This window comes from Sebastes umbrosus, chromosome 5, assembly GCF_015220745.1.
Source record: "Sebastes umbrosus isolate fSebUmb1 chromosome 5, fSebUmb1.pri, whole genome shotgun sequence".
NCBI classification, from domain to species: Eukaryota; Metazoa; Chordata; class Actinopteri; order Perciformes; family Sebastidae; genus Sebastes; species Sebastes umbrosus.
Genome location: NC_051273.1, coordinates 3,812,988 through 3,836,950, shown reverse-complemented (window position 1 = coordinate 3,836,950; position 23,963 = coordinate 3,812,988). Strand labels below are relative to the sequence as shown.

At 42.2% G+C, this 23,963-nt stretch overlaps 1 protein-coding gene across 16 annotated transcripts in view; it reads left to right on the top strand.

Moving 5' to 3' along the window:
• ptprsa (protein tyrosine phosphatase receptor type Sa) overlaps positions 1–23,963 on the top strand; it is a 278,620-nt gene that overhangs the window by 125,781 nt on the left and 128,876 nt on the right. For all 16 annotated transcript variants that reach the window (XM_037769716.1, XM_037769714.1, XM_037769722.1 and 13 more), the window contains 2 exons: positions 14,605–14,750; positions 17,648–17,789. In XM_037769716.1, the coding sequence (XP_037625644.1) occupies positions 14,605–14,750; positions 17,648–17,789 (288 nt within the window). The remainder of the gene's footprint in view (positions 1–14,604; positions 14,751–17,647; positions 17,790–23,963) is intronic.

Below are 23,963 nucleotides of genomic sequence, written 5' to 3'. Positions count from 1 at the left end.
ACACACACACAACCACACAAACACACAGTGGATGCCACCCTTTTGCAGAACAGCCCAGCTGAAAGCATGATGTCATCCCTTCCTTCTGCCCTCCATCCTTTCCATTTAAACTCATAAATCACAGTGAGAAGGAGACGTTTTTAATCAAAAGAGAAAGAAAGATGCCTCAATAAATCCCACCAACCCCAACCGTAATAATGCTCGGCTCCCCGTTTGTGTGCGTATGTCTATATTTGTCTGCATGTTTGCATGACATTTGTGTGCAGGGGCACGTATATGTGGTTGTGTGAGTGAGTGTGTGTGTGTAAAGGCTGCATTATAATAATGCATGAGGTGTCACCTGAGCTATGTCATAGGTGGCTATAGCATAATGAGCAAGTAGATCTATATTAGTTGTAGCGCAGCTATAAAACTAGATGGCGATGTTGGGCATTCATTTTATGAGAAAAAGCTAAAGTAATTGTGTTAACATATCATATTCATATATTTTTTATTGTTTGTTTGGACCTTTTAGCTCAAGGCCCGTCATCCAAGAGTCCATAAATAACAATAATTTGAAAACAATGTATAAATATGCAATGTAGACTTTACTAGCAACAAGGATAAAGACCAAACCAGCAAGCTATCACCATATGTGTGCATCCGCAAGTATTTGTTTTATTTGTTTTAATAAAACCGTATCAAAGTTATTTCCTGTCATTGGACCTTAGCTGGCAAAATAGCAATCATTTTGAAAGTGGAAAGTAAGACATCAATTCAACCCAGGGTGCTTTTTATTCATGATTAAAGGGGGAACAAGCATCAAAACAAAACAAAGACCCAAACATCTCTGAAAGTTGTAAGAATAAAATGTTATTATTATTATTTTACAGTACGGGTTAAAAGAACCCAATCAAACACAGCAGTCAAAAGGTGTGTTTAATGTTTTACTTCAAACAACCAAAGGTTGTGTTTCATTCAATCATTTGAATTGTGTGTATTTTTATGCAAATAACCACTATAGATGACAATAACAACGAAAAAGGACAACACTTTTGATGGTTGACAGTTTTTGATGGTTGGAATGAAGCACGACATGGAATGGAAAGCAGCGCTCTGTTTATTTAAATGTGAAATTACAATAAAAATATTTTGTACGTAAAATCGATGAATAATCATGATCTCAACATTGATCAAAATAATTGTGATTATCATTTTGGCCATAATCGTGCATCCCTAGGATGTAATGAGAATTTCAATAAATATAAAAATTATTATAATTATAATAAATATAATAAAAATTCTTAAATAAATTGCCCACCCTAGCTTTAAGTGTCCTTGTCTTATAATGTTTGTATTTGGGTTTCTGTTTTTGGATATGGAGACGAGGTTATTTGTCAGCATTCTTTCTGGCTTCTCTCCTCCTCCTCACTTCTTCCTTCCTCCTTTTGGCCTTTCCGAGTCCTCAACAGTAGCATTCTTGGCAAAGTACTCCTAATAGTAATTGGCCAGAACTCTCAGTGATGGGGTGAGGCTGTTCAATTATTTATATTCCTTTGAAGCTGCCAATTGGAAAAAAATGAAGCCCCTTAGTGGAGCCGTTATTTTCTTGTTCTTGTTCCCCACGTCTCTCTGTTTCTCTCTCCTTGTTTCTCTCACTCCTTGTATTTTCCAGTCAAATTATGTTTGAGCCAACACTGTCAAGTTAATTCTGTCAAATTCAATTTCATGTGCACCCTGCTGTTGCACGCTCGGCCCCGTGCTTTACTCTATACACTGTTTTTCTCCCGAAATGAGAAGAAAACAAGTTCATTTTTAATTGAGTTACAGGCATGAGTTTCTGCCTCAAGTAGCCTGTTGGCACTGTCTACATTCGGAGAGTTGTTGTAGGTTGAACTCTCAGAGCTGCACACTTACAAATGGTAGAGGGAAACAATTTGACTCAGTGGTGCTAGAAACCGTCTTTCCTTCTTCTTAAGTGCACTTTGGAAAGGCCTAAAACTTCAGTTTAGCATTTACTATAAAGTCGAGTTCCTGGTGTAAGCTTCAGGTGCATGTGCGGTCAAAGTGTACAAATGTTTGCCATACAAGACGGCTGAACAGCGTTGATACGAAACCTCCTCTTTAGCCATATTGAAGTGATTTGCAATGCTGAATAACCGATAGATAAACAGTGCAGCTCTAGTCCATATGGCTGATTACCAAGAGGTCTCAGGACAGCATGCGTTGGATGCACGACTATCAAATCGGTTCCGAAAGATAAAACATTGTGGCAACGGTGTCAGAATAAAATCCAAGTTATTTTATTGAAACGTACCTCTAAAAGCACAATGGATCAAATAGCTGTCCTCCAAGTTTGCAGCCACAGCGTGGGCGATACTTATATCTCTTCTTTTTTTCCCCCATCATCTCTCTCTTTCTCTGTCTCTTTTCAGTAACATGCTCCAGTAGTTTGAGCAATGTCCTATGAACTCAGTTTGACAGAACAATACGAGTGATTGACATGCGTGAAAGGCGCTATCGCTCTATGTTTTCTTTCCTTCCAGCAGAGAGGAATTCAACGCACCACCAAGGTGGCTTTTAAAATTGTAATGCCTCCAATGCTTTGATGAACAAGTTTAGATCTCCAAAGGTTTTTGAAACCCGCCAAAGAAAGAGGTTCCTTGATGCCCGACTGTTGGTCTTTTCATACCTTCTTTTTCAGACTGCACAGGTAGAGACTTTTCCTTGTGTATAGCTTTACTTGGATTTGAATCTAGAGAAAGATAGATGTTTTATTTTCAGTGGAGAGATAGGAGCTTGTTTGGTTTCTATTTTTTCTTTTTCTTGTCCTTTGTTTTGATCAAACCAAGAACACCTTTGGCAATTGGAGGTGTCCTCTTCATCTAATGAGCCAACAAGTGTCAATTGCCTCAAGTGAGTCCCTAAATGACACAAAATTGTTCCCTTTCCACCTCCTCTGTGTGTGCTCTGTGGCCATTTTAAAATCAGACACACACTTAAGCTTAATCCCCCCCCCCCCCCCCCCTCTCTCTCTCTCTGAGGAATTGAGCCTATTTATTTCCAATAGGCGGAAGGATACTTAGCGCGTTTCACTTTTTTCTTTAGCCTTCCACAATGGTTTCAATGGGACCAATTTGTGCATATTACGAGTTTGCCGCTCTTATTTTAGAAAAGCAGCTTCGCTGTGACAGCAGTGTGGTCGGGCAAAGTTTTTCACCTCTGGGTACTAACACTCCAGAACTTATTTCATACTGGGTTCCCACTTCCTGCCACAAGTCCCTCATGGACTGCAAAGCCTGAGCCCTGAGAGTTAGCTTGGAGTGCAGTCGACATAGATGGCACACTGTATGATGCAGCGGGGGAAGGGTTTGCACAAAAACATCACATCTTTACTCATCGCATATAAGCCCTGGAATCATTTTTTCTCAAAACAAGTGAATAATGAAGTGACATAATTTCTTCACAGTGGAAATCAATTGCTTCGAGAATTGTCTTGATGTGATGAAGCTTTTACATTGGGCCTTTCTTACTCGTATCAAGAAGATGCCATTTGTTACATGAAATTGAATTATATTCAAAATAATCCTGCCTTTTTATTAAATTGTTGAAAGGAAAATACATTTTAAGAAACTACTTGAGGTTACAAGATGGACAATTTCCCACTGTGGGAACTGACTGTACAGTCCAGGCGGCACAAACTTGCTTTGTGAATCATTACATCCGCAACTGCTTTGCACCCCAGCTGCCCCAAGAGCAAATCCCAATTAGCCTTTCTTCCTTATATTTTAATTGGAAAAGCAACTGTTTCATTAACCCTTAAGCTTGCACCGCCACAGTAAGGGTTACATAGGAATGGAGGCTGACCCAAACATGCCCCTTGGAATACGGCTACAGCTGAGATTAGTTCAAACAGTAATTCTTTTTATCCTGACTGGCAGAACATGTGTGCTTATTTCAAGCATACATTCAAGCAGTTTCAGAATTTCATGCTTCACCTGCACGATCACATTATTAAACAATTTTCCCCTTCAGCAGCACTATTATGAGTTACTGGGCTACTTTCGTTACTTACGTTTCATATTACAGATTTCTACATTGGCTGCCAGGTGGAAATGTACTGCCCTCTTCCAACATTCGTTAGGATGTCATGTCAGACATAGACTAAATGTTAGCCCTGTTGTTCATCTTCTAAGTTGGCATATGTTGATGCCACCAAATTTTTACTCGCAACCAGTGTTCCCATCAGAAATTGGCGACCAACTTTTTTCTCTCTCTCCTTTCTCTCTTTCTTGACTGGTTCAAGTTTTTGCAGCAGTGTGCTGGTCTTGTTGGCAGTGATTGCGTGTGAAAACCTCCAGACAAGACAAAGCAAGACGGCTTTAGAGTAAAGGCTTGGTTTCCATAGCGATGGCGCTTGCCCAGGCAGCCTGTGAGAATTGGTCCTGATTGATGGGGCTTGGTTGGGGGTGTGTGGTGTGTATGTGATTGTGAGAGAGAGTGTGTGTGTGTGTCTGTTTGTGTGTGCTGTTTAATGCATCCACGTGAACACACATTTGGTTGGATCAATCTATCTCTTTATCTAGCTGTCCACCATCCCTCCATCCCTCCATGTGTATACCTGTGTGTGTGCTGATAAAGGCTGGTAGGGTTTTAAGTCGGGTCCAGGACTGACGGACAGGCAGCTCTAGCAGCTTGGCGCCCTGCTGAGTCTTTTGGATCGCTGTTAGGCGGATACTGCAAGCTGGTTAAATCTCTACTCCTCAGAGGTCCACATGGCTGCAGTTCAACGTCAGCAACATCTCTCCTAACTGCTAGTCCATTTGACTTGATCTTCTACCGGTGAACAGTGACAACACCATAGAAAGTTTAAAGATTCCTCAAAGTAAATCATATTTAAAGAGGACCTATTTTGATTTGTACTTTTCCTTTTCCTTTAGTGTGTTATATAGCTTTTTTTGTGCATGTAAAAGGTCTGCAGAGTTACAAAGCCCAAAGTCCACGCCAAAGGGAGTTACTCTACCGCACAGAAACAAGCTTCTGAACTGCCTGAAACGCCTTGATTGAGGTCCCGCCTTTTGTGGTGATGTCACCAGGTAACACATTTGCATAATACCTACCAAGCGGAAAGTTTGTCACGCTCTCAAACAAAGCTAGTTAGAGCGGAGCTAGAGCAGAGTCCGAAGAGTTTGGTTCGGTCGATCAATCACAACAGAGTGGACTAGCTGACCAATCAGAGCAGACTCGGCTTTTTGGGAATTGCGAGGCAGGAGTTCAAACAGAGCGTTTCAGACAGAGGGTGAAAAGACGTGCAGCAGCACAGCCGGTATTAGAATAGTAAAGCGTTTTTTTAACATTAAAGCATGTAAACCTGTTCTAGTAGAAACCCATGTATACATATGCACCTGAGAATGAGCATAATTGGTCCTTTAAATCAGTAGAAAATGTCCAAAGTTCCAATTAGACTGAGTGCAACAAGAAAGTTTTGAACATGTTGGGATGCCAAATTGCTCCACTCGCTAGTCGTGGGTTGTTATTTTCCCCAAGCAGTCAGTCTTGACAGTACCCGTGTGTGAGTCATGTGTCTGCTGTTTGGCTAATATGAAAATTAAGTTTGATCTCAGCCAGGATTAACTAGTAAATCAACTTTAAATCAGTGACACACTGTCGTTCACGTTGCTCTCAGCCACTTTGTAAACATACTACAAAAGACAGAAGGTTATATCCGTCAGTACTTATAGGCAGAATAGTGTCTGTTGAGATAAAGTGGCAGGAAGTTGGATGAAATATATGTGGGATAGATTATACCCTTTTAACTTGTTGCTCATATCCAGAGCAACTATGATTACAACAGTAAAAAAAAAAGAAAAGTAAATTGATGTAATTTTTATCGGCATCCTCACTGTGACCACACCCTCTTCCCAGAAGGAGAAAGTAGAATTAGTTTGCTTGTAGTAGCACCACTAATGGTACCAAATGTTCTTTTCAGACATTGCTGGGAAAAAAAAGGTCTCCATGTGCTGTGAAAGATACCTATTTGGAGCAAGATGGATAGTGCCCTTTTCCCAATTCTCTGCCTTTCGCTGCAAATCACCGAATGGCCGTGCGTCATTTTGTCTCCCACTTTGCTAATTCAGCAGATAATGGCTCCTATTTATGACCCAAGAAGCTTTTCTCCATCAATTACCGTGTTAGTCATAAAGCCAGAACCCTCCCTCCTCTCGCACCCCCTCTACAAAAACGACAACAGAAAAGGAAGTGTAAATGGAGCTGTCTCATATTCACATACCCACCTCCCACTCTCCACCACTTTATAATCACAGTGCTGGTGTATTCTGTGTTATCAGGTCCAGCAGAGGTAGCGGCCAGTAGCAGGTGGTAGCTGTATTAGCTAAACAAGCGTCTGTGTGCACAGTGTGAGGTTTTTTTTTTTCTCCTGCTTGCCGCTCGTGTTTGCTTGGATCTGTTCTATTCTCGGGGCCTTGTGAAGATAGCCGGGCCCCCATTGCTGGTTATTTTAGCTCAGGCCATGTCCCCCTGCCAGGCAGATAAAGACAGGTCTTGTGTGCTTATCTGGGCAGTGCCGTACCTCAGTCTGTCTGAGGGAAGCTCGGGGAATAGAGAGATACATAGGTGGAAGGGACAAATGGCCACTGCGGGTGCAATGTCCTTTCAATGTCATCTCTGATAACATAACGCACACCGTTTGGTGGAGACTTTTATACGAGGTACCTTACAGCACGAGAAGCGTGTACATTTTTAGAATAGGTGGCACCGGTGGGAATCAAACCTCAAACGCTCTGTGCTCTGGGTAACACTTGTATATGCAGAAGCACAGAAAGCAGAGGACATTCTAAAGTGTATATATATATGTATATATATATATATATATATATATAGTCATGGAAAATGGAAGTATAGTTTATGGCTGTCCACATTAAGTTGTACGTCTTTGATTTAGTATAAAATTGGGTCTAACTGTAGCTCTTTTTTACCCAATATACCTAAAGATGCATGATGATTAAAGGTGCTAAATGTAGAATTTGATTGTAATGCCAAGAAAGCATTGTTACAAAAATGATTCAGGTAACAATGTAGTTTCTGTAAATAAAGAAGGTCGCCAGCTTCAACAATGCAATTTATTTAATAAGGCACATATTTAACAGGAAATCAACTTGATTGCTGTATGTCACAAAGTTGCCTTACCACACCAGATGTGTAGAGGGAGCGCTTCTGAGATAAAGCTCTCAAATAGGAAGGTTTCATGGGAAATCTAGTTTTATTTTTTAGCACATTAGCAGTATACTAACCTGACTCTGTCAGTTGGTTTGTTTCACAGAACCATTCGAGAAGCCGTCATTGGAAACTGTTTGGAAAAGGAGGTTGGGCTCTATCAAAAAATACTTGGCAGATGATTGGATGAAACATCTGTCAATCAAACTAACGAAAGCAAAACTAATGAAAGCGGAACTAACAAAAGCGGAACTAACGAAAGTGGAACTAACGAAAGCGGAACTAACGAAAGTGGAACTAACGAAAGCGGAACTAACGAAAGTGGAACTAACGAAAGCGGAACTAACGAAAGTGGAACTAACGAAAGCGGAACTAACTGGCGGGACTTGCCACCTCTGAAAACTCCCTAAAATATTTTAAACTAACCGTTTTCGACAAATGCGTGGCTTATTTCTCACCTAAAATGGTTTCAGAAACACATTTTGGTGAACTATTATAGTATATGAGAAAAAAACTTTCCAAACAAGCCACAATATTGCTGCCGGTTTGCAATAATATGGAACCGGCCCGCTTTGCTGCGGTAGCCCCTCACAGGCATGCCGGACACAAACACATTACTTGAAGCCTGCCGAGATAGATTTTCATGTGACGTGTGATCCGCGATTCTCGTGTGATCTCGTGACATCGCAAGAATCCGGCTGCCATACAAGGTTAGCACGATACACCACTGGACTGAGATGAATTGATTACCAGCATTACTGCAATGGACACGTTAGTTTTAGGTGATCGTAGCAGGGACTGACATATAATATTAGTATGATATATTGATGTTTAAAGATGCTGCACATTAAAGAGACGGTCCCTAAACAGGAAGGACACGTTTGATTCCCCACAAAAAGCCAGTGTGTGTCTACTTCTTGTTTCCATGAACCCACGCAGTACATGAAACACTGTGAATCAGCCTATCTGTTGATAATATGTGGTCTATGCCATCATACCTCATTATTGGGGATTTTTTTAAAGCAATTTAATCCCCGACACCACTCAACCTTTTCTACCCTGCAATTACTGGCTACGCACCAAGGTTCAAATTCCCCCCCAAAAAAAGAAAGGCTCAAAGTCAACGGTAACTGGCAGCAGAAGCCCAGGGGCGCACAGCCCAGGAAAATTGAAAAAAAAGGTTAATTACGCATCATCAGAGTTCACACAATCGCACACTGCATACCTGTAGTAATTGCACTCTAGTAGACATTTATGGGCCAAATCTGGGTTGATCGGAAGCCAAATAATGTTGATGACGTTGAAACAATATTAAACAGATGACAAATATAGATGGAGCACATACTGTAAGTGGGCAAGTGTGAGAGAGGGAGACGGCAAACCTGAAACTGTACTTATGTCCTATAATTATGTGTAATTGTATGGTTTGCAGTAATGTCTATGTCACTTTTAGACGCACGTCTGTGTGAAAAGTGAGGGCAGATTAACCTATGACAGCAGTCCTATGTGAATGTGTCAAATGTGGGCTGAATTCTCTCCGTCATCGTCATAATCTCCCATATGAAAGGGATATTATCTCTGTTACTGTGTCTCCATTAGCATCCCCGTTTCTAGCATTGTTAAGTGCTGCCTCCCTGCCTGGTTTGACATTCTCAACTGTATTTTCCAGACATGAAGGTTGTCTCAGTTTTCAGAAGAATGCCATTCTGAAAATGTATAAAAAAAACGTGCTTACTCTTCCTCTTATGATTAATGGATGTTGCTATAGACAGCCATGTTTCCATTCACATATTGTTTTTCGCATTTTGAATCGCATTAGAAAAGCTGTATGGAAACGGAAACATTTCCTAAAAAAGTTTTTACCCTCTCTTGAGGTGGAAACGTCTTTTCCAAATTAATTCTGACGTAGCGAACATTTAACTTGCATGACTGATCAGCTGTTTCCGCTGTCGGTGTCTTCTCGGATATTCCCATGAAGTGTGAATGCTCGTCTTCGGACAGCATGAAACCTGGCCAATATTAGCTGACATGAAAGAACAATTACAACTTTCCCAATTGAAACGAATTTCTGAAGACCTCTCTCTCGTACATAGTTAGATGGCCAAGGCGACTTGTTTTGTTTTAGGTTCCCAACCTCTACTACTTCTACTCTGTTTACTGGCAGCTCACAGCCGCACATAGCCTATAGCGCCAACTTCTGACAAAACTACACTGTAGCTGAGTTTATCTGCTCCAAAACCAGTTGATTGAAACGCGACTAATTCACATTTCTCTTTTGGCGACATTTCAAAAGTTTGCTTAAAATTCACACGACAATTGAATGGAAACACAGCTACTGTCAGCACAGATTTGGGTCTTAAAAGTCCGACTTGCTTTTGCTCACACTGTTATGTGATCACAGTGTACAGTTTCATATATCCGTTGAACATATTGTACAGAGATACTGTAACAGGACATCATATATAGTTCAAGGGACAGTGAAGGACAGACAGCGGAGGGTATCGGTTTACAAGCACAATTTTCAAAATGCCTTCAGGCAGAATGAATGAAAGTATGTCGGTATAGGTGAGAATCCTCTACTATAGGGAGATGTTAGCATTGTTGTGCCGTGAAACTTGTTGCAGAAGAAGGGAAGAAAGTTTCTAAAAGTTTCTCAACACTTTCTATCCTGCCGTCCCTCCTCACATCATCTCTTCTGGTGCCTGGACCTCCTGTCATCTCCTCTCCTCTCTTCTTCAAGCTTCCTCTTTGCCAGTGACCTCTCCACCTCTTCTTGTCAACCCCTCCTTTTCATTTCAGCCATTTTTCTCCTCATAGCTCCCTTGCTTTCTTTAAACCTTCCTGAGGTAATGTTGAAAAACTCTACTCAGTATGAGAAAATCCTGAATCTGTCAGGAGTTAAATTCAGACTGACACGCGGGCCGGTGCATTTATTGTACTGTACATCTCTCTCATCCCTACGAAGCGAGACAGAAGAGAAGGAGAGGGAAAAGGCGACTGGGTGTAAATGTCGAACGGTCCAGGGGAAAACTAATCAAAGAGTGCTGGCCTTCAGCAGAACCACTGCCACAGGCGTGCTCTGTGTAAATCCCTCTTCTGTCTCGACAGAGGGCATATTGTAAGGGGAGGTCAAATGCAGAGGAGCTGTGTTGTGTAAAGCTGTGTTGTGTAGTTTCAGAATGGAAATTGAGATTGTAAAATGCCAAAAGGGATCATTGTATGCACCAGACAAATAAAGCAGGCCTACTGGTTGAAGCCAGAGAAAGGCTGCAGCGCTCATATCATCCCTCACACCACCTTCATAATGTATACTCCTGTGAAATATACAATAGATGGTGATTTATTTGGTGGGTAATCTTTAACATTTATAATCTTAGCAGAAGGTCAGTTTTGTTCATTATTCACGTCCTGATGATACACCTCTTCAGCCAGTGCTCCAACTTTGGACTTTTTTGGAAGATCAAAATTTCTCATGTTCAGATTTTCCAACCGCGCATTAAAGGAAATGTGTGAAGCATTAGGTGCGTCTATTGGCAGAAATGGAATATCATTTTTAATAAGTATGTTTTAATTGGAGTATAATCACCTGAAAATAAGAATTGTTGGGTTTCCGTTACCTTAGAATGAACTGTTTATATCTACATAGGGAGCGGGCCATGTTGTAGCCCAGAACGGACAAACCAAACACTGGCTCGAGATAGGGTCATTCACGTTTTAACATTTTCACGTTTTGGTGTCAGCCAGTAGAGTTCTCCTACATGCTTGGCACATGGGAGAAGTTCAGTTGTTTGCAATCTCCAACCTCACAGCTAGATGCCACCAGATCCTACACACTGCACCTTTAAGCAACATTTGAGTTTTGTGCTTAAAATGGAAATGTCTACCATGTAAATTCAAGATATGTGGACGCAAGATGAACTTACTAAGATTACTGCCTCTACATGTCATTATCAAAATGTGCCTTTCTTAAACCTACAGTAGGTAGAATATTTTTGGCATCAATGGGCAAAAATTCCATAATAACCTTCAGCATATTGTAATTCTCTGAGAGATAACTAGACTTCTGCACCTCCTCATGGCTCTGTTTTCAGGCTTTAAAAAATCTAGCCTGTGACGGGAGACTTTGGCCAATCACAGAACATTTCAGAGAGAGCGTTCCTATTGGTTGTTACTTCAATGGAAGCAGCTGTCAATCACTCGCGAACTCCGATCAAACGGTCAAACTAGGCAGCGCTGATCAAATATGAATCAATATTCTGTTTCTGTAATGCCTATTTCTCGCCTCAAATGTTTTCAGAAACATCTTGTAGTGCACGGTTTAGCTGGAAAATGAGAAAGTTTGCTCTGCTCCACTACAAGATGTTTCTGAAAACATTTGAGGCGAGAAATAGGCATTACAGTAACAGAATATTGATTCATATTTGATCAGCGCTCCCTAGTTTGATCGGAGTTCGCGAGTGATTGACAGCTGCTCAGTGACGGCAGGCTTCAGCTCGGCTCTGATTGGTTGTTTTCCTCCGGTCTGTGAAATCTTGCAGATGCCATTAGGAGCACCGGAGGACACAGAGGCACATGATTTTTTTTCTGATTACCTGTCTCATGCACTACTGTCAGGATATAGTTACGCTTTTATAAAAATAACTTTTTTTAATCATATTTTCTCCATTTCTACCTACTGCAGCTTTATATATGTGCTTGCATTATAGAAATAATGAATAGGCTGAGATCTTCCATCATTTTGAGATATTAACAGAGAACTGAAACCTTATACATTGTGTTATGAAACCTCTCCTGTTGGTCAGGGAATGTGCCTTCCCCAGGGTTTATTTTTTAACAGATGTAGAGTCAGATTTAAAGAGGGCTACGATTTGTTTGAAGGTTGCAACAATCAATACCCTTTCATTTTACTACCAGAAGGCAAGGAATCAGTATTTCCATCATTAAAATGATCGCCAGCAACGCAGCCCTTTAAAACTTGTTTTTAAAGTTGAAGAGTTTCATCCCTGCCCTTTGGCTGATTTATTTAGCTCAGCATGTTGTCTGTCAATGTCCAACACGCACAGCCTGTCAGAATGATGATTTATGACAATTTAATTCACATATGGAATGAAGTTAGCACTTTCATTCAAAGGGCTTACAATAGTGTGTGCGCAGTGGGAATTACACCTTTAATCCCGGCAGTGTAGTTAGTGTCACGCTCTACCCCTAGAGCTGCATATGCCCCAAATTACCTAAGAAAAAAGGAGACAAAAATCAAAGCAAGATAAGAGTAGCTCTGCTCATCTGCAGGTGAGCAACTCTGGCTGCTCTGAAAAAAAAGGAAACACAATAGTTTTTAGTTAAAAGCATTTTTTTTTCTCTTCATTTGACCATGGAGAGCGTAATGAGCACATATTCTTGCTTTCAGCGATAATCTACCATTCACAGTCATCTAAGCTTGTAAAAATCAAGGTTAAGTGTGTCTCACACTCGTAAGCGGGGCAGGAACACATTTCGGTGTTTGCTACGATGTGCGTAACCACTCATCCTTTAGAGAGCCTCTTCCACTTGAACGAAATCCAGCTGGTGAAGAAAATTGTGCAAACCAACCACCAGTTAAACCAGTTTGTGCATCTTGATGTAATATTAGCGTCAGAAATATTTGGGTTGTTAGTCGGGGGCGGTGAGATGAACTCTCCACGCGGTGCCTCCGCTTTCCTGAAGCAGTACACTCACCCTTCTTCTTTTCATTTCCCTTGTCCTACACTATTTCTCTTTGGCTCGTTCTCTCTAAAACAGCCGCCCTCTATCTCTCCTCACCCGATAATGAATGCAGGAACTCTCCTTCATATGTGTTTAGCAGTGCCTGGAGACTGGTGTCGGCCCGTGGTCCCTTAATTATTAATTTGACGTTATGCGCTGGCCGTTTGATCATCCCCACATATCTGTATGATTCTGATTTAACGAGTTCCCTAGGAGACTCTGTTTTTTCTCTCTTTTTCTCTCTCTTTCTATCAGGCTTGTTGTTTTAAACCTCCTGCAAACCAAGACATGAGCCAAACATCTCAGAACCAAAAGCACCAAAATTCCTAACTTTTTTGATGGACAGTTTAACCAAAAGGTCTCAGCTCTATGAGTACATTTGTAATATGTGTGGTCCAAGTGAGAATTGAACCACTGATTGTGGCTTTGTCAATGCTACTGTATACTCTATCAAACAGGAAAAGCAGTCTCACTTTTGAACACTTTTAAACAAAGTCACATTGAAACAAAAACCCACTTTTACTGCCTCATCTTCTTAATGCCCTTTTCTTTTGGTTTGCTACTGCACTGGTAGTATCCAGACTCCATTTTCCCTCTAGAGAGATTTTTGAGCTACTAATCATCTGAAAAGTGAAGCCAGCGCGGAGGTGCCTTAAACTTGCATTCTTTCTAATAGCCAGCAGGGGGCGACTCCTCTGGTTGCAAAAATAAGTCTGATTGTGTAGAAGTTTATGAGAAAATGAGCCTACTTCTCACTTGATTTATTACCTCAGTAAACATTGTAAACATGAGTTTATGGTCTCAATCACTAGTTTCAAGACTTCTTCAATACAGCATGATGTTCATTTAGTAAATGATGGTCCCATTTAGAGTCAAATAGACCATAAAGCAGGGTATGCTTTAGGGCGTGGCTACCTTGTGATTGACAAGTCGCTACCACAACGTTGTCCGGTCTGGGAGTGTTTTCATCTTAGGACTTTAACCCTTTCACAGTGTGTTTCGGTTGTACTTAGCTCCACCCTCTCGTGTCACTTCTGGTTCCAAAAAACCAAGATGGCGACGACCAAAAATCAAGATGTCGACAGCCAAAATTTCGAACTTGATGCTTCAAAACCATAGTCCACAAACCAATGGGTGACGTCATGGTGACTACCTCCATTTCTTATATAGTCTATGGTCTGTACTGCAGGGGGGATTCCAGATGACGCCGATGCCCAGTGGTTAAAGAGGCTTCCCCATCACAAAAACGCAACACCTTCAATGGCCAAGTGCCCCACAGTTAGGAGGACACTTGATCTGATGTCGATAGATCACTATGGATGGATGGCGAGCTATCTGTCTGCCTCTCCAAAAACTCCAACTGGCTGTCTCCCATTACTTATCCAAGACTTTGCTCTGCTACAGAACAGAGCGTGTGGGTGTGTGGTACAGAGTGAGAATGAGATACAGAACGGGTTTGGAGAGAGGAAGGTGTGGGATTGTGTGACATTGTGTATCTGTGTGTGGAAATAGGCATTTGGCAGCCGGTCCTTTCGGAAATGTAATCACACTTATTTAACGCTGCCTTGAAAGGAGATTCGTTCTCACGTTCATCTCATGACTTGTGCTAACGTCTTTCTCTCTCTGTCTGTCCTCCCTTGTCTTCCCTAGCATCACCACGGTTCACTAAAGTTCCCGTTGACCAGATTGGCGTCTCAGGAGGCGTGGTTTCCTTCGTGTGCCAGGCGACGGGCGACCCCAAGCCAAGGGTTAGCTGGAACAAGAAAGGCAAGAAGGTCAACTCCCAGCGTATAGAGGTGAGTGAAATAGCCCTGCTGCTCAGTGCTGCAGCCTACGGGTGAGGAGGGCTGTCCTGTACCACGTCACTGAAATGTCATGCAACACTACACTAAAGTATAAGATGAAAAACTTTAACCTTTATTTGCCCGCACTTTTTTTTCAACGCTGCCCCGCACAACTTTCACATCCCGAGCACAGTCTGCTGTTGCAGTTGGGTTCCCACACAGTCTTAGAAAACACAGAAAAGGCTGTTTTTGTTTGCTTTCTTCACCCACAGTTTTCACAAATAGTTCTGGACAACAACTACCAATCTTTTCATGGACTGGCCTCTAACCTCCGAGCAATGTGCGCAGGTCCTGCCATTGGCTACAGTCGCCCAGTAACTAAACGCAGAGCCCTCCCATTCCTCCCTCTCTTTCCTCTTTTGCACTTGACTGACTCCGTCTCTGTTGTCACATTCTTGTTTCCATCGCTGCTCCTTTTTCCTGCATACCGCCCCGTCTGTGTGAATGTGTCTGTCTGTGCGTTATTCATGATGTTTGTTGTTCAGTTCTCGGCAGGCGTCCCAGATGGCATCTCTAAAAGTCTTGATTGATGCTCAGTGTCTCTTAATTAAAAAGTTGCTTTCGTTAACGACGGCAGTGCACAGAGATAGACACGCACACGCTGCGGCACGGAGACAACCACAGGGGAGGGGGCTAAAAAGGCAAAAAAAATGACAACAACATCAACAGGGGGAGAAGCAGCGTCTCAACAGAGGACAAAATAAAAAGACAAGTTGTGTTTGTACTCTCTCTCCTTCTGCATGCTAAGTGGGAAACAAAGCCAAGGGCACGAAGGAGCCCGCCAGAACGGACGCTTCTCTTCCCCCGTTTAGCAGAAATAAAAAATTTGTAAAGGGGGTTTTGAAGTAGTTATGAATTTTTTTCACCCCCCTGTTCTACTCTCCCGACAGCTGCTTTGATATCGATCATGATGCCATGCTCTGCAGTGTTTTTAGCCTAATTAGTGGCTCAGCCCTGAGATGTGCAGCAGTGGAGCAGCGGGGCTGCTGAAGACTTGTACTTATATCTCAAAGTCACGCTTTGCTCAGAGATCTCAGCAGCGAACCCTGCGTTGAGATGGTGTAAGCTCCTCTGAGGAACGATAGATGTTGGAAGAGTAGGTCTGCTGTGAGACTGGCAGACAGGCTGACCGTCTTCTCGAACACTTCATCCATCCCAAATTAGAGCAAAAAGCGATTAGCTTGAGAAATGACTGGCTATAATAAAAGGAAGGGGTAATTGGTTCATAAATGCCACCATTTAAATTCTAGTCATTTTACCTAAGTCTTGAGCTTCTGCTTCTCGCTGCAGGACACATGGCTGTTGATGTTGGTGTCAGGGAGATCGAACCTGTGGCCTGTTGAACAGTTTCTGGAACTACTATGTCAAAACTGCCCTACTGTCAGCTACACCCACTAGCATCACATTTTAAAATAATACAATTAAAGTAGTTCTACTGTGAGGACACTCTTAAATTGATTTTGATGGAGTGGTTGAATTAAAAACTTAAAGAGGACCTATTATGCAAATTTTTAGGTGCATATATACCTGTATTTTGGGTTTCTACTAGAACATGTTTACATGCTTTAATGTTCTAACTACCTTTGTTTGAGGGCGTGCCAAACTAGCCGCTAGGCAGGTATTATGCGAAATGTGTTACTTGGTGACGTCACCACGTTACGGAAAGATTACCACAAAGAGACGCAAAATTACCACAAAAAGACATAAAACTACCACAAAAAGACGCAAAATTACCACAAAGGGACGCAAAACTACCACAAATTGATGCAAAACTACCACAAATAGACACAAAACGACCACAAAGGGACACAAAATGACCATAAAAGACGTAAAATTACCACAAAAGACATAAAACTACCACAGGGAGACGCAAAATTACCACAAAGGGACACAAAGCTTCCAGTAAGACTTTTGCACGGACCTTTTACATCCACAAAAAATGATCTGACACTGGAGGAAATAGAAAAAGCACAAAAGCATAATAGGTCCCAGTTGATTAATGTAATTAGTGTAATACTATGTAGATAGATTTTTTTTTTGTCATACTAATACTTCCCTTTGTGATGTTTTTGTTATACTTGAATGATCCACGCATTTGAAATCTCAGTGTACACAAAATGCTTTGACAAAAAGAACACTCCGTACTTTATTGTATAATTAATAGACAATGCCTTATGTTGTTACTGCGACTAGCCTTCATCATTTCTGATTTTGACACACAAAGTATATCTTGATAATTCAAACATAAAGGGTGTTCATGTTTATGTAGCTCTTCTTAAATATAATCACTTTTGAAAGCGGGTCTTTTTATTATAAGCTTTCTTCTGCTCAGTATTCTCAGCACATGTTGCCCGAGTGTTGTCTGATTTTGTTTTTAAGAAGCGCTTTCAACAAGGTTCAAAACAACGGGCTTTACAGAGAACAAAGGGCATAATTACAGATAAAAACAAGAGATGAAGACACGATAAAGCGAGCACATCACGCGCAAAAGATATGGGGCCGGGATTGTGTGTGTGTGTGTAGAGAGAGAGTGTGTTTCCTTTTCAGTAGTTCTGTATTTATGAGGACCAAAGGCTATAACAGATAGAGACATTGCACCTTTCTTACCAAGGTTATCATGTTGTAACTCACTTCCATATGTCTTTGGTTTTTTTTGTTATCAATCTTGAGAAACTGGCCTCTTAATTTTCTTAGTTGCATATGGAAAAATGAGAATACTGACACTCATCCTCCAAGAAAATAGTAGCTCTGGTGCTTCATGCTAACACCCACTTATGCTAAACTGGTAGTATTTTTATCAGATTCCCAAATCTTTCTAACCTAACCTTGTTGTTTACTTAACCCTACAGACCATCGAGTTCGACGAGGGTGCCGGCGCCGTCCTCCGAATCCAGCCTCTCCGAGCGCCACGTGACGAGAACATCTACGAATGCGTCGCTGAGAACAGCGAGGCCGAGATTACCGTCAATGCCAAGCTGTCCATCATCCGAGGTGAGTCCTGCATTATGAAACGGTGTGCAGAGGGGTAACTACAAAATAAATCATTAAAGTGGACGTCCGTGAGCTCCTCAGGTATTTTATGATGACATCTTGCCTTGGAGTTTCTGTAGTGCACTTGCCAGCAAGTGAGGGATGCACTTTGCTTGGAATTTGTGTAGGTAGTGCTCTAGTATTTGTCCAGTAAGCCATTTTTTGGATTTAGCTCTAAAAGCTTTTATTAGATTTTGGCATATTTGGAACGTACAAATATTGTCTTCCTGTGTGCTGTGGGTTTTATTGGTAAAGACCTACCCGATGTCTGTAAAAGCTTTCATTTACTCAGTACTACTACAGTATATAAGCTAAATCAGTTAATCACCACTATGGACGCCAATTTAATATATGTGAAAATGTGGAGGATTATCTCCTAAAGCTTTTGTGCAGAGACGCCTAGAATGGACTCATATTCGCTTCCAACAGATGGACAGGCTGTTTATCAAGATCCATCACTTTGATGGAACTAATCAACTGTCCATTCATGGAAGAGCTGAACCTCTATTTGCCCCGTGATGAAAACCCCATAGGATCCCAGAATGAAAAAGATTGATTGGTCACCCGCACACAGTCAGGGCACAGTGTCTGCAGACGCACACTCTCCCACATAAACAGGTGTAAAATAACAAAACTAGCTGAACTTTGTGGACCTTTTATCGATCTGCTGCTATATAGGTGCCGGTTGAGATTCAGCAAAGATATCATACCATTTGTTTAGCTCTAGCTTAGAGGTCACTGAGGACGGTATCATAGGCGAACGAGCATGTGGTCTCACGCTCTCGCTTTCTTCTCTCTCGTTCTACCTGTCTCTGTCCGCCACACACACACAAACACACACACACACACACACAGCCAATGTCTTCTCTTCTGTTCTCTCCTGCCGCCATCTGCCATGTTTCCAGGGCTGGATGAAGCTGAGCTATTGCTGGCTGGCTGGCAGCACACGAGCTAGGCCTTCCTGGCTGTCAAATCCACAGGCAGTGTGGTGGGGTGGGGTGTTGGACCAGGCAGGGATTGGAAGCCTGGCCCAGCATCCTGGGTTAGTTATTGTTAGCAACAAACCCCCCCACCCTGGAAGCATGCTGTTGGTTGCTATAGGGGGCTGTGAGTGCCTCTGGTGCCCTTCAAAACTTGATGTACATTTTGAAATGTGGTACTTAGACTTTGAAATTACATGCATGCTCACATTTGTGACGATTCTACTCATGCCATTGCCTAGAGCGATGTACATTGCAGTTAGCAGTTTGGTGCTGTACTTAAGAACTTTTGATGGACACACACTATCTGACATTTCTTGGACTTTCTTGAATCCAAAATCATCTTGTAGGATCTTTTGTAAAGCCTTTATTTGGCATTACAGGACCCAGCCTGCATCAATAGTTTCATGCTCAAAACAATTACTTTAAATTAAATTAAAAACATTTTATTTATAGTCAGAACCCAATTTATTTATGAAGCGCTGTGAAAATCATATCTGGAAAGTGTTCTACAAAGAAAGAGTGGAGAGGCACACACAGACAGATTGGAAACAAGCAAATTGAAAACAAGGAGCAAGCAGACACATTTTTAGACCTCAAGCCCAGGCATGTGCACGTCAGTGTGTGCAGTTATGAGAAAGAGCACAGGGCCAACCCAGGGCGGTCCACAGGAGCAGGAGGTAAATGAAAAGTTATTGGAATCAGCTCGACAAGGTTTCCTCTAAAGCCCAGAAGGAAGACAGCAGCTCTCCTCCTGCCCAGGCAAGACCCGGCACTGAAGGAGGGATGAGAGCGCGATGATGGCGGGGGTTGAAGGTGCAAGACGAGCAGCGGAGGTGGAGAGCAGTACGTTCTCTCTGTTTTCCACCTTTAATGAGATGCGCCCCCTTGCTTTAACCCATTAGGAGGGAGATGGGAAAAGATAAAGAGAGAAAAAATAAATGGAAAATATCAGAGAATTTAAACACAGAAATGTGAGGATGGAGAAAGGTGATTAGGGTGAAATGGGTAGAAGAGAGATGGAAGTGGAGCAAACCAGAGGAACAAACAGGAGGAAAAAAATGGAGGAAAATTGGCTAAAGATGAAGGGAGACAACGTTGGGGAGGGGAGGAGGGGTAGAGGGGGGGGCTGTGTTGCGGATGATTGGCAATGTAGAACAGGTGAAGAGGACAATAGCCGGACCTGGGTTCTTGGAACAGGGGCAAAGGATTATGGGATATGGGACACGGCACAAGGGACACATCCACAGTAAACACAGGGGTTGTGGTGTGGGATCTGGAGAGGCAGGAAAAATGGGTCGCCACAATGGGTGACTTGGCCGGAAAGCCGTGGCACACATTTGCGAATAAAATACAGCCGCATGCACAAACTAACAAATAGAATAACATACATTTAAACCAACATGCACGGCTTTTATATCGATGTAATGCTAGCATGGGTACACACTCTCTAACAAAGGGTCATGAAACTCGCTGGACATATACATGATCATGAATACTGAATATATGGATAGTCACACACACATAAACACACAGAGGGTTGCAGTCCACCAGCTTTTTCTGTCCTAGCGTGACAGAAATCTGCCATGACAGCATCTGGGCTCTGCTAGGAGTTTGAAAGGAAATTAACACACACATTCGATGCTTGTCTGCGCTGATAAATATATGCACATTCGAACTCCCAACATATGCTGCACATACACTAACTTACATCTACAATAGCATGTACACACAGCAGGATACAGACATTCTGGAACATGCAAACAAATCCATAGACATTTATCATACAAAAGAGGTTACAAACAGGCTAAACTTAAACCCTATCTCCGACGACACAACCCCACCTGCTCTCCTGTTGTCTGCTGTGTTTGTGTGCATTGGTGCTCGCGTTGGTGGCAATGGAAGGTTGCGTTCAGGATCGACTGTGACACCTCCTTGCTCCACTGCCTCGGCTGAATACCTAAGATGGGGGCCATCTGGCTCCACTAAGACTCGCACACAGTCCTCTGGGAGTCCTTGGAGAGGGACTGACAAGCGAATGAAGCACACTCTGGAGATCTGACTCAACTTGCTCTGCGTTCCTTTTTTTGTCATGGGAACATTCTTTTTCTGTCATTAGGATTTGCCAGTTTTCTTTTGTTTCAGGCAAGTGTTTTAGAGTGTCAAAAGGAAGGCAAAGTTGCCACTGGGATACTGTCAGCTCACACTGTTGTGGGGAGATCATGGGGAGTTATCCTGCGTTGTGTGCTTGTATCTTAGACTGCTGCAGTCTTTAGCCCTGTGATTACTGTTGCAAATGGATTCTCCCCTGCGGCATCCCAACGAGCGAAAAACTGTGATTGATGAGATTTAGTCTGATATTCATTTTTTATCTTGAGCAAGTTGTAAATATGATGTGTCTATCAGTGTGTTTGGAAAAACACCACCGTTCAGATCACAGTAAGGCAGAAGTAATCATGTTGGTTGAGTTAAACCTCAGTGGTGAAGCCAAGGATCTGCAGTTTTTCTCATGAAGTAGCAGTCAAGTCTGCTCGGGGCTGTTTGAACCAGCTACACGCACACACACTCACACACACACACACACAGATGAGTTCTCTGGTCTGGCCTTGCATGAGTGCTGGACACCAGACCTAGCCGTGACCTTCATTTTCAGCCGTGCACCTGTGTGCACACGCCCACACAGTCACGCTCGCATCCTGCTCATTTTCTCTCGCCACTCCCGGCCAGGTGGAACCAATCAAACGTACCCTTCTCTGTCCCTCATCGCTCTCTTACTCTCCACTAAAGCTTTCCAATCATCCTGCTTTCTCTCGGTGCACGCCAAGTAGCTAGTCTGGTTTTCATCCACACCGCTGATTCAGTTCATATATATTTTTAGCATTTTTTTCTCTTTAGTTTTGCCTCCAACTCCTCCTAACATCACCCCTCCTCCTCCTCCTCTTCTTTCTCTGGTGAAAGCTTTTTTTTGGGGATAATTCTGCTCTAAGGTAGAGAAGAAGCAGGTAAATATCAGATGTGCAACATATGCATGTAAAACTAATGTCTGCCAGGGTAAATGCAATCTATATAAAGCCCCTTTCCCACAGGCCAAAAACTCACTAACACCCACTAACATCTGGCTTTTGTCTTCAGTGGGAAACGTTACAATCGGCCTTCATTCCCTGGATAAAAAAAACTGCAGTAGTCATGAGTATTTATCGTCTCCAGCTCCTTTTGCCCCTTTTCCGTTGTGATGCTATGCGACGCGCGTTGAAGTGAATATATGATAAATAAAATCAACAGGTATTTGGACACTTATCATAATTTATTAACATATGAAACATACAATTAATATGCTCTTCTCAAAGTCACCAGGCTCCAGTCAGACAATAATTTGACCTCGCTGATCGTCGTAAAACCAAACTTCATTCAAACTCGACAGAGACGAGATAAAACTCACCAAAACCGCCCTGATTTGAGAGTTTGGAAGAGAGACTGAATAAGTAACAGATAGAAAAAAAGAAGTAACCATTAGAAACATTTTCACTGTTTACTAACCCTGCTTCCGATGCCGGTTGCTGCATCCATGACGCAATGGGAAAGGAGTTTATCGGCTATTTTTAGTGGGTTTTCTTGTGTTTAAAAAGCCTGCATGTACACGCTAATTTTGGTGGGAAAAGGGTATTAATGTCACTGAGGCCGGACTTTGATCTCAGCTTTCAGATCACAATTGTTGCCAAATAGTATATGATACTGTTTCCATTTGGATACATCCATGTCAAACCATGTTACCAAGAAATGTTTACCAATCTCATTCATTTATCATGTAGTTTGTACAAGCAGTGTTTTGTCTTCTTGCTAAAACGTGGATTCAGGTCCACACAAGCTGCATGTGCCGTTACAATTTGCCGGTTTTTAAATTGACTGGAAACTCCGCCCATCTGCCACACTGTGCCGGTCAGGTTGGGGTATTACCCAGAGGGGAGTTGGGGCGTAGCGTGCCTACTGTTTGATCCGGCTGTCTGCTAATTGGCCGCTCTCTTGTGAAGGAGCAGGTAATGATGAATTTTAATGGGCTTCTCCTGGATACTGATACATGGCACAGTCTGTGCACAGATCAAGCCCAGTGAATCCTAGCTACCTTTGTATGGGAGAAGGGTTGACAAAAAAAAAGGGTGAGGCAGAGGTGCATTGATGAGATGGGAATAGAAAGTGAGCGGCAGCGAGAGGGAAGGAGAACTGGAGTGAAAGTTAAAGGGACGGAGACCAATCAACCTTTCAACCAGCAGTGGCTCCGGGCCAAGCCTTAAGACATTCTATTTCCTGTCTTCACCTTTTGCTTTCTGCTCTGCGTCTACCTTTTTCTGCCTCTCTCACACACAATATCTCTACCATTATGTTCTCTTGAACAGTCGTTCTCTCTTTTCTGTCTCTACCAATCTTTCTTCTTCGTATTTCAATGGGTTGTGTGTGAGAGAAAGTACAGCCTGTTGGAGTGGACAGCAGGCTGGAGGGTGATGTGTGCATGTGTGTGATACAGCTATTTATCAAGTAGATTTTAAACAAACTACAGAAAAAAACAGATCTATTTCTTGAGGGTGGGCTGGAACACATGCAGTACATTTCCTTTCTAAATGCATAGTATGTCACAGCATCCTACATACTGGGCAGAGAATCTTTAGTCCCTCATTTTTCACCAGTCCTTTTGTAGACAAAACTATTTTACCTAAGCATTAACATGTTTTTGCTGCACTGATGAAACTGAATTAGACTTTGCTTTGAAGTACTTGGATGCAACCTCAGCTATAATGAGCAATACTAAGGAGAAGATGGAGACAGGAGGAGGGAAAGAAAGCGGGGAGACGAATGTTGAAGAAGACGTTAGGTTATGTTATGAGCTGTTCTGATCTTCACAGCTTTTACTGTGCGTATGTTTTTTGCAATCAGAGTTAAGAAAGAGTGATATTTCTCCTTGTGTGCGTGATGCAATCCGATTTCAAAATAGTTTCGGATTTTAAAATGTCTGAGCCGAGGCTAAGACGGAGAGGAAGAGACAGTTTGAGAAAAGAGAGATGACAAGAAGAGAGAAAAATAGAACATTTCTCCCCCTTGCTGTTCATTTCATCAGTATTCCCTGTACGTGTCTAACAAGCACCAGCGCAAATACACATTTAGG